Source organism: Lycorma delicatula, chromosome 1, assembly GCF_047948215.1.
Source record: "Lycorma delicatula isolate Av1 chromosome 1, ASM4794821v1, whole genome shotgun sequence".
NCBI classification, from domain to species: domain Eukaryota; kingdom Metazoa; phylum Arthropoda; class Insecta; order Hemiptera; family Fulgoridae; genus Lycorma; species Lycorma delicatula.
Genome location: NC_134455.1, coordinates 356,156,483 through 356,172,906, shown reverse-complemented (window position 1 = coordinate 356,172,906; position 16,424 = coordinate 356,156,483). Strand labels below are relative to the sequence as shown.

At 28.5% G+C, this 16,424-nt stretch overlaps 1 protein-coding gene across 2 annotated transcripts in view; it reads left to right on the top strand.

Annotated features, from left to right (window-relative positions):
* anchor (integral membrane protein GPR155 homolog anchor) overlaps positions 1-16,123 on the top strand; it is an 88,786-nt gene extending 72,663 nt beyond the window's left edge. The window contains exons 12-15 of one of the 2 annotated variants that reach the window (XM_075382537.1): positions 6,418-6,535; positions 7,095-7,433; positions 9,462-9,605; positions 15,217-16,123. In XM_075382537.1, coding sequence (XP_075238652.1) covers positions 6,418-6,535; positions 7,095-7,433; positions 9,462-9,605; positions 15,217-15,439 — 824 coding nt within the window. In that variant the 3' untranslated portion in view covers positions 15,440-16,123. The remainder of the gene's footprint in view (positions 1-6,417; positions 6,536-7,094; positions 7,434-9,461; positions 9,606-15,216) is intronic. The other variant, XM_075382536.1, reaches the window with a different exon arrangement.
* Positions 16,124-16,424: the final 301 nt, after the last annotated feature.

The following is a 16,424-nucleotide window of genomic DNA, read 5'->3' as shown; positions in this document are numbered from 1 at the left end:
TTTTCTCTCAACCAAGGTTCCATACAGGTCAGATAATCCAGTAACCGATGTTATTGTCTTTATGTATAATTCAGTTACATTTCAAATAATTTTTCTATTGTATGTGTCAGCATCTTAATTATGATGAAACAATCCTACTGTATTCATAATGTTTTCATTACAGCAATTTTACACTCTAAATTGAATCTCCATCACTTTAATATCGTCTCAGTTAAACTGTACTGTTTCCAGTTTTCTTGAGAATTGAAGAGAATGAGCTATCTGATTGGTAAACTACTTGAACAAAAGGGAAGTAATGTAAGGGAAGTGAACTAAAAGGAATTGTCATATTATGACACCTGCATTCATATTTCTGGTTTATTAACTGATAACAACATTAACTGGTAATAATTTACAAAAATGTGCTACAGAATATGTTATCTTTACCACCAAATTGTTGGTAAAAGCAGCCATAATTTCTTGTTAACATTTTATTTTTATTTTGTTCATTGTTAATATTTTTCAAAAAATTATACCAAGTGGCACATTCTGGTAGGTAAACAATTGGGGGAAGTGAAAGGTATGAAACTAGTGTCATGAAAAACTTACATTCTTCATTTTTAAAACAGTACACAATTTGTTTTGTTAAAGTTTAATTTTTCATGTTTAGATTTCCAAGTTGATTTCCATGATATCGTTTTATTAAAATTTTGTGCATCCATCTCTAACCTTGTGATAATAATTTACATCAGAAGTTATTGAAAACAAAAGCGATTGAGATTTTAGAACTCCTTGCAAACTGCTACTTAAAAATTTTAACTATTAATGGTTACAACATTGTATGGCTTGAAAATAGCAATTTGTAAAGAAATTTACACATTGTCTACAGAATTGGCAACTAAAAAATAAATATAATATCAGGAGAATTGATTATCAATGCCTTATCTGCAAATTATTGTTAGTGAAAATCCACCTTTGTATTTCTTTGAAAATAATGAATACTCTTCCAGTTGCTATTATAGATGAACAAAATATAAGTAGATTTGAACTTTACCAATATATGTGTTCCATATTCAGTGGAAGAGTTGTTAAATAATATAACCAAGTACTTATAAAAATTTTAATTAATAACAATAATTATTATTATTATTATACTTTTGTGATTAAGTGGCTAATATGGCTGAATATGGTTGTGTGAATATAGAAACTATTGTTTCTATATTTTATAACTTGCATAATTGTTTATACCAGGTGTCCTTAAAAGACACTGAAGTGATTCTAGGAATCACTTCTCTAGGAAGTGATTCTATCTAACATACTGAAGAAAAAATGTCCAGTGAACATAGATCCAAAAACGCATATTTTTCGGTCTTGTCTGCTATTTTATGTTTTTAAAAAAAAAAAAAATTTTTCAAGAACGATTTGAGATAATGCAATAAAATTTTGTACTTTATTTTAAATTAACATTTCTGTAGCAAAAAAAATAACGATACTCTGTTGATAAATTTCAAAATGGTAGTCGATTCAATTTTTCAATCTTAAATATCTTAGGAATTACTAGATTTATCAAATTGTGTTGTAGTATCAAAATTATGAAGCATTTTTTTGTGAACAAAATGACACACACCTTAGTTGTAAAAATTTGATGACAAACAACAGAGTTATTGCAAAAAGTAGGCCTCAATTGATTTGGTGGCCATCTTGTTTTTTTTTATTATCGTGACTCACTTGATAACTAAATCAAATTTTCTGATTAAAATTGCTAAAAATTCAACATTTTGGGTATTTAATAATAATTATTGTAAGAGATAGCCTAGAAACAGTTAATTCTCAGTATTAAAAAAAATGTGAAAATCAAATACATAGTTTACTCAAATTTTGAAAATGAAAAAAATATACATATGTAAGCTACATATTCAAACCAATTTTATTAATTAAAAAGGCTACAAATAAGTACACTGTGATAATTTCAACTGAAACAGCTTTTTTTTTTTACTTACATTATTTTTCATTCACTTGTAAACTAAACAGTTTCATGTTCTATTGCTTTCACTGAGTCTGTGCTCTGAATTTTGAAAATCTTTGTTTTACATTATTTTTCATTCACTTGTAAACTAAACAGTTTCATGTTCTATTGCTTTCACTGAGTGTGCTCTGAATTTGGAAAATCTTTGTTTTTTTTATTGAAAATTGTCATAATTGTGTTAATTGTCATTTAAAATGAATCAAAATTATACAAATAATGAACTCACTGATATGCATTTTACGTATGGTCTTGCCTATGGCAATGCAGAGCTTTACCAACAAAAGTAACCAAACTGATGTCGGCCAGATAGAAAATTATTTTCATGTCTTCATACATGTTTAAGTAAAACTGGAAGATATAAAGCCATCATAGTTAGTAATGGTAGACCTAAAACAGTTTTAACACCACAGGCAGAAGAAAGGGTTTTGAAGAAGTTTACATAGGATCCAGAATTATCATGCAGAAGAGTTATCTATCCAGAAAAAAACATATCTCGTACAGTATGGAATATTTTACACTCGCAATTATTGTACCCATACCATCTGCAATGGGTACAAGCTCTTCTACCAAGTGATAATCAATCAAGGATTGCATCCAGTCTTTGGTTAAATTACAAGAGTGCCCATAACCTGGAGTAGATATCTAACATTCTTTTTATAGATGAGGCATCTTTCACTAAGGATGGTATAAACAACTTCCACAACCGACATGTTTGGTGTGAGGAAAATCCTCATGCATTATTTCAAGCAGGAAGTCAACATAGGTTTTCTCTGAATGGTTGGGTAGCAATCTACATGGATAAGCTAATTAGACTTTCTTTTTGCCACATAGATTGACTGGTGACTCATATTTGGAATTCATTAGACTATTATCTATGGGGACATGTAAAGTCTTTTGATTCGACACCAATTGTTGATGTTCATCAATTAGAGTATAGAATTGTCTGCTCTTTTCAAATAATCAGGGAGCAACCAGGAATTTTTGAACTTGTACTTCAGTCACTAAACATGTGGATTGTTGTATTAGAATGAATGGAGGTGACATTGAACATTTGTTTTGATTCTAATCAGAAAACAAACAAAATTTCACATGCTGTTACAATAATAATAATAATTATTATTATTATACATAGGTTGAATTATATAGGTATATATATATATATATAGGTGAATTTTTAGCAATTTTTATGAGAAAATTTGATTCAGTTGTCAAGTTAGTCACGATAATAAAAAACACAAATGGCCGCCATATCGGTTAAGGCCTACATTTTGCAATAACTCTGTTGTTTGTCGTCAGATTTTTACAACTAAGGTGTCATTTTGTTCATAAAAAAATGCTTTTATTAGCTTACAAGCATACACTTACAAGAGTTTGGCCTCACCTTTTAAGGACACTGTGCATAACTTATCATTAAGTATGATATAAAATGATCTTCTATGTAGAACTTAATTGTGTATTTTTAAATGTGTATTGTCTATTTTTTGGCTTACTGTCTACTCTATTTATAACAGCTTACCATTTAAAGATTAATAGTGTAAAAAAAAAAATTTGTTTGAATAGAAGGTTTCTTGTTTTGAAATAATTGGTACTGTACTGGAATTTTAAGTGTGCCGTTTAAGGAATGTCTTGTATGAAAGAGAGCGGTAGATGGGGGTGATAAAACATCATTCAATAAGTAGTGATACTCATACTACCAAAACACAAACTGTCCGCTACTATCTTAACTGCAAATTTGTTCGTCTAAGAAAATTAATTATTTATATTTTATTTTATTTTAAACTACTTACTGAATGTAACAACAATTATAAGTTTTCTCTAATAATATTATTATTTGAATGATTAAATATTAATATTTTTAATTTACATTAGCCTACGTTACATTTACTAAAAAGGGAATAAATGTTTTTACTAGTAGGTAAATAATCTTTATACTTATTCTTATGTTACTCTTACGTTCTATGGCCTGTTCTTCACCACTGTCTGTATTGTTGCTGTCAGATTCAGAGTATGTCAAAGAATCATCTGCCATGATGGATATAATAAACTTATCAGTGACATCCAGAAAATTCCATCTTTAGCCCAGTTTTGTTACTCCAGTTTTGTTACTCTCGAACTGCGACTTTTCCAGCCACTCACAGTTACTGTTTTGATGCTCATGTCAGTTAGTTATTTTAAATTATCTAGATTAAATCACCACAGTTATTTTCTCTTTGTAAGCGTTTTACTTTAGCCCAAGCCAATTCAATTTGATTAAGTTCATATAAGTATGAAGATAATCTTACAACTTCATAAACCAAACAGATATACATCAACAACTTTTTCCTTTGGTTTGTCTAGTTGTATATCTGAATGAGTTTTTTGTGTTCTGAAAAGAAAGTGTTCTTTTCTCATTGATAAATCACACTATACTCCTTTTCCCAGTAGCCAGTTCACTATTTCTAATTTAACTGAGTCTTTTGTTGGTACTTATTCTGCCAAGATGGAACTGTATGGGGCGTTACCCATTAAATTATTAATTTAATGGGTAAATGGTTTAAATGGGCGTTACCCATTTAATTATTAATTGAATATTTGGTAACAATTTTCCCTCAACTATTTCTCAAAGTTATATTTCATTTGCCCATGATAGTCTTTGCTAATTGTTCCAGAATTATGTACCAATTTGCCACCAGCAAGAAATCCTTCCTGCATGTAATATTATTAAATGATTAGTCATGTTTCAGTTGTCTGCAACTCCAAAAATATCATCAGACTGCCAGCATTTTTCAAATATTAAATTGCTATCAGTCCACATTTTGTCCAAGTAAAATAATTTTTTTCCAGCTTTTCTCATGGTCTTCATCTTCACAAAATATGTGTAACACAAGCAAACATTATGTAGCCTTTCCACTAATATCTTTATTTTACTTTGGCATTTCCTCCATTTAATTCTTATTTCTATTATTAGTCTCTGCAATAATTTTTGGCCCCAAGGAAAGTATTCTTTGTTTCACTATTGCTATTAACTTTGGAATGGTCAAACAAAGGTTTAATTGGTATACAATTCTTGGATTATCTGTAATATATTTTTATCAAAATCATCAATCCTATATATTTATGTATATATAAATACATTTTATATTTGTGTGTGTGTGTGTGTGTTTGTTTTTTATCCTAACTTTTCTCTTTATGTTTTTCCCCCAGCATAAATAATTTTGATTGTGAAGTCCCTGGATTTTCTTCTAGCTCTCTTTTCATTCACCAATTCTTGTTGAATTTTCACAATAAACCTCTCTGATTTTTCAGTCTAGTAAGCAGCACATTTAGTCATTTGTGACACAAGATAGGAATAAGCATTTGATTTTGTCTCAAAGTCGCTTTTTCAATAATGTCTAATTAATTACCATCTTTCACTGTGAATTACTTTGTTTGCTTTATTCTTATTTCTCTCTGTTTAAGCTGTATTTGACTTGCTATAACAGTAAACACTTGCTAAAACTTGTTTAACCACATTTAACAAAACATAATTTACCCAGTACAAATAACAACGCATTTATTATTTCACCATTAATTTCACTGACACACACAAAAAGAAAGAAACAAAAAATAGTAGGAGCATTAATAATTTGTAACAAAGAAATAAAAAAGTTTCATTAATTAAAAATAATAAATACGACAGAAAGGAAAACTTCAAGAAGCCAATTTATGAACGATCACTTTACTTACTACATTACACAAATGATTAGTACTGAATTTTTCATGTAGAATAGTACTATTAAGCGTTGCTATGACAACGAGATCAGCACTAGCTACCTGCATGACACAACCACATTATTTTGTTTCTCACACCACCCCCTGCCGAGGCACATAGCAGGCCCCATCAATATTTTCACCTATTTTACTTTACTGGATTAGTACCAATAAGCTAGTGTTTTAACTTGGCTTTTTATTTTCACTTTTTGGATATTGAAAATTTTTATGTATATTAATTATTTATATTATTTATGTTCTGGCATTTTTGCATAATTGCTTTTAGTATTTTTTTTGTTAAAAACTAGATTAAATATATAAAAACCAATGACTGAAATATTCAAACAAACTGTAATGAAGTTTGTACTTCATTACAGTTCACAAATATTTTTATGTATAAAATGATAGCTGACTCAAAGAGGATGAAATGTGTAGTAGAGTGATATGTATTAACATTTTTAATATGAAGCTCACAGTAGTAGAAGCCACCTAAAAGAGTAGTTTTATTACAGTTGAATGTAATAATTAAACCAACATGTAAACTATATACCATAGAAAATGTGAGGGATTGAATAGTAGAAGGTGATTATAGAAATTTTTTCAATGTAGAGCTGATTTTCATTATTTTGTTATTTTTCTAAAAAATATTTTTACTAAATTAATTGTGTCTCTGTATTTTTTAGTTACTGTTGGTTGCTTAGTGCTTCATCGTCATTACAGCTGGCGGAGACAGCGCAGGTCATCTGAAACTTCTGCATTGTGTGGAAATAGAGATAGTGTTCCACATTTTAGCTCCATTCAGTGAGTATCAGATGGTGAAAAAATTACTAAAATAATTTTACCCACTGTTTTTAAAATAACTATTTGGAAGATTCAGAATGTTAGTTTTGAACTTTTCTTATTATTCCGATTTGTTATGGATATTTTATTAATTTTCAATAATTTAATTAAACTGTTTTTTTATCAGTGATTGGTTAATTATTTTTAAAATAATTTTTAACAGGCATTAAATAAGTTTAAAAAATTATAGTACTCTGGATGATAATTATCACAATAATATTGAAGTCATTTTAAGCTGTGTTTAAGAGATTTTATCATTATCATTCTAATTAAGAGATTTTAAATTTTTTTAAAACCTTAGTTTTTATGAAAATTTGATTGATTTATCTTCTTTCTTCTGAAATTAAGTCTTTCTGGTATGTGAATTTTAACTGAACCACATGCAATAATATTAACTAATGAGAGAAAAGAATATCATAAAAAGTTATACTTTTATTAAAATTTCATATTGATTTAACATTTTCCAATTTTATTGTTAACCTATTATGTTATATTCTGTATGGGATTTTTATCTTCTTAGGAGTGATCCAGTTGAACAAGATCCGGAAAACAACAGCATTGCTCTTCCTAACAGCAAAAATTCCTCTCAAGAAGCACTTCATCGATGTACTATTCAACAGTATGGTGAATATGAGGAGCGGCCCCAACTAACACAGATTATGGTTCTGTTATTTTTTCTGGCTTGTTCTATGTTTACCAGTATTGCTGTTTGTTTGTGGCGTTTGGTGATGGATGATGTTACTGGTGTCTATATTGAATTACTTTTTGTTGAGCTATCTTTCAATAAAGGACAGATTCTTTTGGTATTCCTTATGTTTGGTCTTGACATTTCTTCTCTGCTTGAAGAACTTACAAGAAGGTAGGTCATAAAATAAAAAATTCATAATTATTGTTTTTTAGGGAGTATATTTAACAGCAAGAATTATATTTTATTGCTGAAGATGACTTGTCGTTCAAAGTGATAACCATTCTCATCTCTGATCAGTTTTAACTTAGAGTTTTTGTTTTGTGAGTTTTATATTGTAGTTACTGATAGTGCTATCATGAGCATTATATTGTATAGTTTGTTGTTAGCTGTGGTCAGCTACTAAAATTATACTTTTTTCTAAACATTATAGTATTTGTTTTTTTTTTTAAATATGAATACTCAAAGTAAATACAAGACTTTAATGTTGGAAGACAATGTATGAAGAAAACGAACAACTGTAACAAATTTTAATAATGTTGATAATTAATTAATGATTATAATTTGGAATTTAATTACTTAAATTCCATTAGTGTCATTCTATTGTGGACTGGAAAATATTTGGGGAAAGCTTAAGTGTCGATCTTGCTACTTTAGAATAATTTCTGCAAAAACTTAAAGTAATAACAAAACATGAAACTCAAATTTATAATGTTGAAACAAGATTATTTTGGATATTTTTCCCTCAGAATACATGTGCTTTGGGTAATACAAGCAATTGAGTTTGTTCCAAACCCAAAAAGTTCAAACGTGCATCTTAAACTATAAAAGTCATGACTATGACTTTTCCGGACCAGAAAGGCATTCTTCTGATGATAATCTACTTGAGGAAAAACCTTTTTATGCTTTGAAACCATAAAAAAGTTGTGACACACTATACAGATTTGTCCACATGATCTGCTCTAATTATGTCCTCATATTACTCAAAACATGGCACATACAAGTAAAAGTATTAATAGGAGTTATCAGATATTCTCTGTACATCTGGATCTGGTGCCACTTGACTCTCATCTTTTCATTAATTTAAAGGAATTTCTTTTACAAAAAAGCATGCAGACCAATGATCCAACTTACTGTCACTGACTGGTTTAAGGAGTAGGCAGCAAAGTTCTTCAATAAAGAGCTTGTCAAGCTCATCTTCTGATCATAAAAATGGTGTCTGCTATGATAAAAATTAGTTTAAGATGTTGTAAAAACAAGGTTTAACGACAAAAATCATTTGTTATTAAGTGATAACTTAGTTACAATAAGTTATCAGTTAATGAAAAAATTATTTTTGTATAGTAAATGATATTCATATTTTGGCTATTATATGATTTCAGGAGGAATAATTTTTTTTATAACTTCTATAAACAAAATATAATGGTTTGATATCTGAATAAAAATTACCAAATTAGTTTACAGATTATAATTATTTTTATAAAAAATTTATTACACTTATTTTCTCAATACTGCCTTCCACAAAACTGCAAATATTGTTATAACAATTTTGTTGTTTATTTTTAGTAAGTTTTATTTTCAGTGGAATTTTTTTATGATTACATTAAGAATTGGAATACATTTAAAAATTAAACATGAAAAAACTACAGCAAAAAGTTCAGTATGAAATTTGCTACTACGAAGGGAGTTTTTATCCGATAGCCTATTGAACATTCTGTTGTAAAGTAAACCCAAATCTTCTCAGAGCTTATAAATATTATCCTTTTGCCATTATAAAGAATGTATTTTTAATGTGCTTTATTATGGGAAAATATGTAAAACTGAATCTTTAATGCTATGCTCTCATTAATAAATGAGCTGTGTCCAGGTTTATAATCAACATTTATAATGTATAAAAATTAATATAATTGAATGAAAAAAACATAGTATCATTCTCTTTGGAGTGGTAATAATTTTCTTTATTTATTTATTCACTATGTGACTGCAGATTGAACTCACTTGTAGTTACCGTAGTTATTTTTTTATTAATTTGAGAGATACATTTTGTTGTAATGTTTGAAAAATCCTGACTAGTTGAATACAAATGAAGAGCAATTCAAGATCTCTGTTAAAGAGGTTTACATATTATGTTTTAAATTTCCCAAAATTATGTGAAGTTTTTTGTATAGCATTCTGGTTTCTTAAATTGTGCTCGGTTTACAGGGTGAAAATTATGTGGCAAAGAGGACATCATGTACAACAGTTGCTGCGATGGGATGAATTGCCACCTGAAACTAAACAATTTTGTGAGAAATTCTGCTCGGAAAATTTGAACCAGTGTCATCATGACATAGCCATGAATTACTGGTGAGTGGAACCTTGTTCAATTAAATGTCAAATATAAAAATATTTATATATTGCAATACCTTTTACAATCAATTTTGAGATCTACTTATCTCTGAATACGGATTTTTTTCTGTTTTGTGACACTTAGAACCATTTTTCATAATGTTTATTTTCTAACGTCATAAATCTCACTTTGAAAGGTAGTTTTCAATTTATCAAGTGTGTAAGGATGGAAGAAATACAATTTTTTAAGGATTTTGAAGAAATACAATTTTAGTGTCCTTGAAGGAAAAAATTTGTTCCCCTTTACCAGTTGTGTTTGACAGGTATTCTTTACCGAGTGATTTTCTTTAAACTGTATAAGGACACATTTATACTACAACTTTTAAGATATGAAATATAAAGGGTTTGCTTTTCAGTACCTTGACAGAAAATGAGAGTTGAACTTATTACTCTGAATCTGAAACAAAATGCCACATATTTAAAAAATATGGGGTTCTGGTTATGTCATTGTCTTAATTTGTAAGCAATGAAAAAATAAAAAATAGTGCTATTTTCAGGAAAAGAGATGAGCACATTTTTTTTGGGATACAGAAGATGTAATCATTCAATTTTGTTGAGGATTAGATGTGATGCGAACAATATTATACAACAAAATCCAACAATCTATTCGTGAAATTTTTATTGAAGTTGTTTGAAGTTTTATCATTAGAATACTATTAAATTTACAGAATATTGAGAAAATTGTACAAAAGTTACCGAAACAGTGTGAAAAATTAAGTAGTAAAAATTGAACTGTTTGTTTTTGTACTGTAGAATGATTTTTAAAATTGTCACTACTTTCAGTATGAGGAAGAAAATGTTACATTTACTTTATCCCTCATACATTTACTTTGAAGATTTAATCTTCATCAATATTTTTTACAGATTGCAAAAATGATGAATTAATAATTACTTTTGTGGTAAATGTAACTGTAATATGCAATATTTTCAGTTGATCTGTTCTTTGCACTTAATTTATACAGTAACAGATAATATTACAGTTATGTGATGCGAGTATAGAGAAAAGCAACTAAGCAAAACCATATTACTACTTTTAAAGGTTATTTGTGTAGAAGTTATAGTACATTATATTACCTATAAAGTTTATGAATAAATATTTTGTTTGCCTTATTTTTTTTAACACTGTTTCTGTTAAATGATTATTTTTTACTTTACTCTGTTTTTGTCTTTTATGGTATCGTTGTCTTCATCAATTAAAATATGAAATTCATAAGATATTTGAATAAAAAGAAACTTTGTCAGGCCATGCTCAATGAAGGAGTGTTCAGTTTTTATCAGTTGAAATCGTACAACTTTATATGGTGTCAATCCAACAACCTTTCATTGAGATGTACTCAGAAGAGGAAAAAACAATTTTCAGTGTTAACAGACCAAATGTGGTTAATGTTGATCATTAAAACGTGATTATATTATTAATTAAAGTGAAACAGATTACTTCCTATACCTTTGCCAAAGGGATTAAGATAGTTTTGAGCAGTAAAAAAGTTATTTGTTTTTAGTTTATTCCATAGGTATAAAATATATATGGCATTGCACACTATTTCAGACAATATCACATTAAATAATTACAAAAAAAAATAAATAAAAGATTTATATATATATATATAAAACAACTCATTTGCATGACTGATTCACAATAACGCACAGAAAAAACTGCTGTAATAAATTCATGAAAATTTGTATACACTTTCTTCTTGTGGTGTGAGTGCACACTAAGAAAAGATTTTTTGAAATTCTGATTTAAAGGGTTAAAATGGAGTAACAATGAAATTTACAGTTGTTTTTTAATGTTTCAATAACAAATGAAAATATCAACTTAATTTTTTGGTTGTGTAATCTTCATGAAGATACCTAACAACCAATTTTTAGATTTTTTGAAATTGACCTTGTAATGGATGAACCTTGTAATGGATGCTTTTATAAAAAAAGCTTCAAACAATGATTGCAAATTTTTCCCATTTCTGACTATACTAAATAAAATTTTCACTTGATTCAGGCTTGCTAATACTCTTCAGATAAATATCTAAAACCTATTTTTGGTTTTTTGAATTTTAGTATTTTAAGGGGTAATAAAAACCATAAGTTGTTTTTTAATTTTATAATACTGCTATTGAATCAATCTTTATGAGATTTAGTAATATTGTAATGATCATTTATGTTTGTAATTCTGTTATGTATTTCATAGCCAAAGGCTGCAACAGGCAATCTAAAAACCAATTAGTGGGTCCTGTATTGACCAAACTGTTGCTTTGAAGAAATTACAGTACACTGATAGTTTTTATGAATTGAACAAGATTTAATTTTTTTTAATATTATTCTCACAAGCATAAATTTAATGAACACAGGGGTCCAGGGGCAGAGCCCTCTGGCTAGACAGAAAGGATAAGTGAAGCAAGCCCTGACTGCCATGAGAAACCCAAATAACCATATAGCATGGGTGAAACTGCGATGAGATGTTAATATATATGGTATATATACAGGGATGTTATTATGTAGTTTTTATGATAAAAACTAATTGTTTTAAAAAAAAGATTGTTGCATTTTATAATGTTGTTTTTGATTGTGTAGAAGTTGATTTTATTGCTTAAGCAATGAAAAATCAAATTAACATGTAATTTTTTTAACACATTAACCACCATGAGGTCACTGGTGACCGGAACCGACTTCTTTCATTAGGCCATGGGGGTCACCTGTGACCGGCAAAACCGACCTTGCTTGATGCTATCGCGCAACATTGCCGGTCATGAACAGTACATATTTTATTATTTTACCATGCCCGGCGCAGCCCAATTGATATTTTTAACAGTTTGGTTTTCGAAACTTTTAACTTCACTACTAATTGGAGGCCTATAATTTGGCAGACACAAATTCTGTGTAATAGAGTAATACATAATACATCACGTAGAAAAGATTTTATTGATAAAAAAATTAAACTTCAAAACACACACTGTTTACATTTAGGCCTATAATTAACAATATTTATTTATAAAAACAAAAAATACCTGTATTAATCATCATAAAATTACGCAAAATACGTATACAATACAAAGACAATAAATATTGACAAACAATAAAATAGAATATATACGATTAAATTTATGTTAAATGTAATGTAGTGTAATGATATATAAAGTCATAAAGAACTGTATAAAAAATATGGAAAAGTTCATAGAACTTATGTAAAATAAATCCTATATAAAACTCAGTAATGTTATCTATTGAAACAAGACAAACAATAGTGTGGCTGAGCTGGACATTTGGAACAAAATGTTGCAACTTTAATTGTTTTATTTTTGGCATATTTCCATTCATGTGTTCTTCTTATAGCAACTTCGGCACCATTTTCTAGTTTTCCTTACTGGACCTTCTTTGCGTTTTAACTCATGTTTTAGTCATCTAGGTCTAGAAGATGAAGCAGTTTGCTGCTGTTTATTATCTTTTGCGCAGAGATGACGAATTAAGCTTTTCTAAACTCTACCATAGACAATTTTTTCTTAGTTGTTATTTTATGTAGAATCATTGCATTTACAATGGCAGTGTTTAGCAACAATTCAATGCCTAACTTTCTAAACCATTTGACTGTTTTTCTCAATGGTGATGAATAGGCACTCATCTGATCTGACAAGTCTATAGCAGATTTTGTTTGAATGTAATCTCATATAATTTTCGGTTTGTATTTTTCTTGACCCCTTCTGGTGGATGTTTTTACAAATTTTGTTGAATGCTTTGTAGACAGTAATAAAACCTCTCTTTTGTCCTTCCATTTCATTATGGTTATTCCATTCTCATTTTCTTTCGCTTTGTATTCTCCAACCTACAATTTTGCATTTTTTACTTCTTCCGGTATATTCTTTCTGTTTTTTGGCAGTGTACCCACCAGGTGAGTTTCATTTGACAATAACTTTTCCCCTAATTCCACACTCGTATACCAGTTGTTGGTATATAATGTGTGTCCCATATTCAATGACTGGAAAATATTTAAAACAACATTTGTCGGAGTATTGTATACAGTGTCAAAATTTTTACTAGAATATATTTGAATTTTATATGTGTAACCCGGAATACTACATAACTTGAAAACCTTAATTCCATACGTGTGTCTTTTTTGTTTGTTGTATTGTCTGAATATTATTCTACCATGAAATGGCACCGTGCTTTCGTCAACACAAATAGATTCATTTGGCGTATAATGCTTTTCAAATGTTTTATTTAAAGTGTTTACTAAGTTTCTGATTTTGTACAATCTATCACTTTTGTCACTAGAATTGTTGTCTTCAAAATGTAGCATACGTAAAAGCATTTCGAATCTATTCTGACTCATTTTGTTTTTTACATAATTTTGTCCTACCATGTCGTCATTAGACCAGTAATCGCATAATTTACGTACTTTTACAATACCCATGAATAAAATAAGGCCAAAAAATGTTTTGATCTCAGCTTTATCTGTTTCTTTCCACTGATGCAGACGAGAACGCATTTTCAACGTTGCACTTGTGAGAGTTTGTTGGGAAAACAAATTGGTGTGAAAACTATACTGTTGAAAAGTTCGTCACAAACAAAAAGTGAATAAAAATCTTGAGGGGCTGAATTATTCATAGTATATCTTAAATTGAAAGGTTTCATACCTGGTATTTCAGTATACAGAATCACACTTTGCTGATAACCCTTAGGTTCAAACCATTTTGATGATGAAGGATTTGTACCAGAAGTGCTTGTTTGATGTAAAATTTCATTGTCACTTTCACTATCAGATATAATGCGTCGATGTTTTATATTTCGAACTGTCGGCACCACCAATGAATCATCACTATCGTAAGATAAACTGTGTTTATTACTACACTGTAACTCTGCTTGATCTAATATTTCTAGTAATGATTGTGTAAAATCGTCATCAAACTCCATTTTGTAAAAAATCTATCCTGTAAGCCTAAGGCAAATTCTAGAAATTAACGAAATCAGAACATGAAAAACTTGAACGCAGCATACAACACACAATGACCGCTAGTACCGGAATGGCGACTTGGTTCCTGTAACAGTCGTACATTCATTGGAGTGCGCTACGTGACCGACAACATGATCGCCATGGCACACTGTTATTAAATCAACCACTTCACACCAAGCCGGTGTGACCAGCATGAATAAAAAATTAGAACAAAAATAAATAAAAACAAATTTTGAGATCCAAAACCATTAAAATAGATCTTAATTTGACCAAAAAGATAAAAAAATTAAAAAAACTTTTGTGAAATTTTTGGAAATTGGATGGCAGTTGATGTGTTAATCAACTTTATTATTTTTTTAATAAAATAATAAAGAAATAAATATTGTTTTATAGTTATTTTTCCTTTTGATCAACTGGTACCATATGGTATAGAATAAAGGTATTGAGTAAAATAAAAAAATAGACAACAAAAGAGATAGTTGTAATTAATGATACGAGTAGTAATATAAATATAATTACATATTTAGTTTATTATTGACGATCTAATTATAGGAAGATTTCATTTATATATATTGATAATTTCTGGTAATTATTTTTCACTGATGAATTTTGTTTCTGTTTTTTAAGGTGGGTATCAAAGGATTATAGACATTGTTTCACCGGACGTGATCTTATAACATGGCTTATAACTAACAATCTGGTGCAAGATAGGGCAGAAGGAATATATATTTGTAATCAGCTATTATCTGGTCACATAGTGAAACAGTTAAATAATGCGCAGGTATTTTGTGATGATCCAGCCCTGTTGTATTGTTTCAGTTCTATTAATGGACTTCCGATATCGCACTGAGAATATTTATTTTAGCTTAATGATAAAAAGATAACCAAACAAACTTTTAACTGTTATTTTCAAAAATGTATATATCTAAAAAAGTTCTTTCTTTATATATAACGGATTAATTGGAATTGTTTGGCTTTTTATTCTTAAAGTTTTAATTGTTACAAGTTCCATGAGAATGATTTATCATTTTATATTTTTTGATTAGGTAGAATTTTATGTGTTTGTAAAATTCTGTATTACATCCTGCTACAGCAAATAGACTTTATTTGTATATCCAAAATTTATTTTATATAATTTTTTTTTGTATTTATGGTTGTAACGGTGCACAATTTTTTTATCACATACTTTTAATATATTTGATAATTGCACTGTATTTCATATTTCTTATGTAATATAATATTTTGATTAGTTTTCTAAGTAATTTAAAGATTGTGTTTTGCAATTACGTTTTTGTAGTTAGGTTCCTGTTTTGTTAAATTTGTTGACTGAGTTAATAATATGTTTGTGATATGTTTGTGATATTGTTAGATGTGATAAGAAGAATTGTGTTAAAGATATTTTATTTAAAGAGAATTAAAATACTTTTTTATGTTTATGAAAATGATTTTGTTACCTTTATATTTTTAACAGTAAAAGATTTTTTATATGTGACATAAAATCATTTGTTTGGTTTTTAAAGATAGTTTTAAAATTTGTGTGTGCTTTGGATGAGTAGTATCTATCATTAATTGACATATTAATATTATTAAGTGAAAGAAATGTTTGAGATGAGGTTACGATTTTTATTTTTATTATAATTTAGTCCAGTAAATAGAAGTTTTCACTTTGGAGTTGGTTAGATTATGTTACATCTCTTTTAGAGTTGTTCTCAAATATGTAAAATATAAGGGAATGAATCTACCACATAAAATATTGGATTAAAAAAGTATATATTATATATATATATATATATATATATATATATATATATATATACTTTTTATATACATTAGGC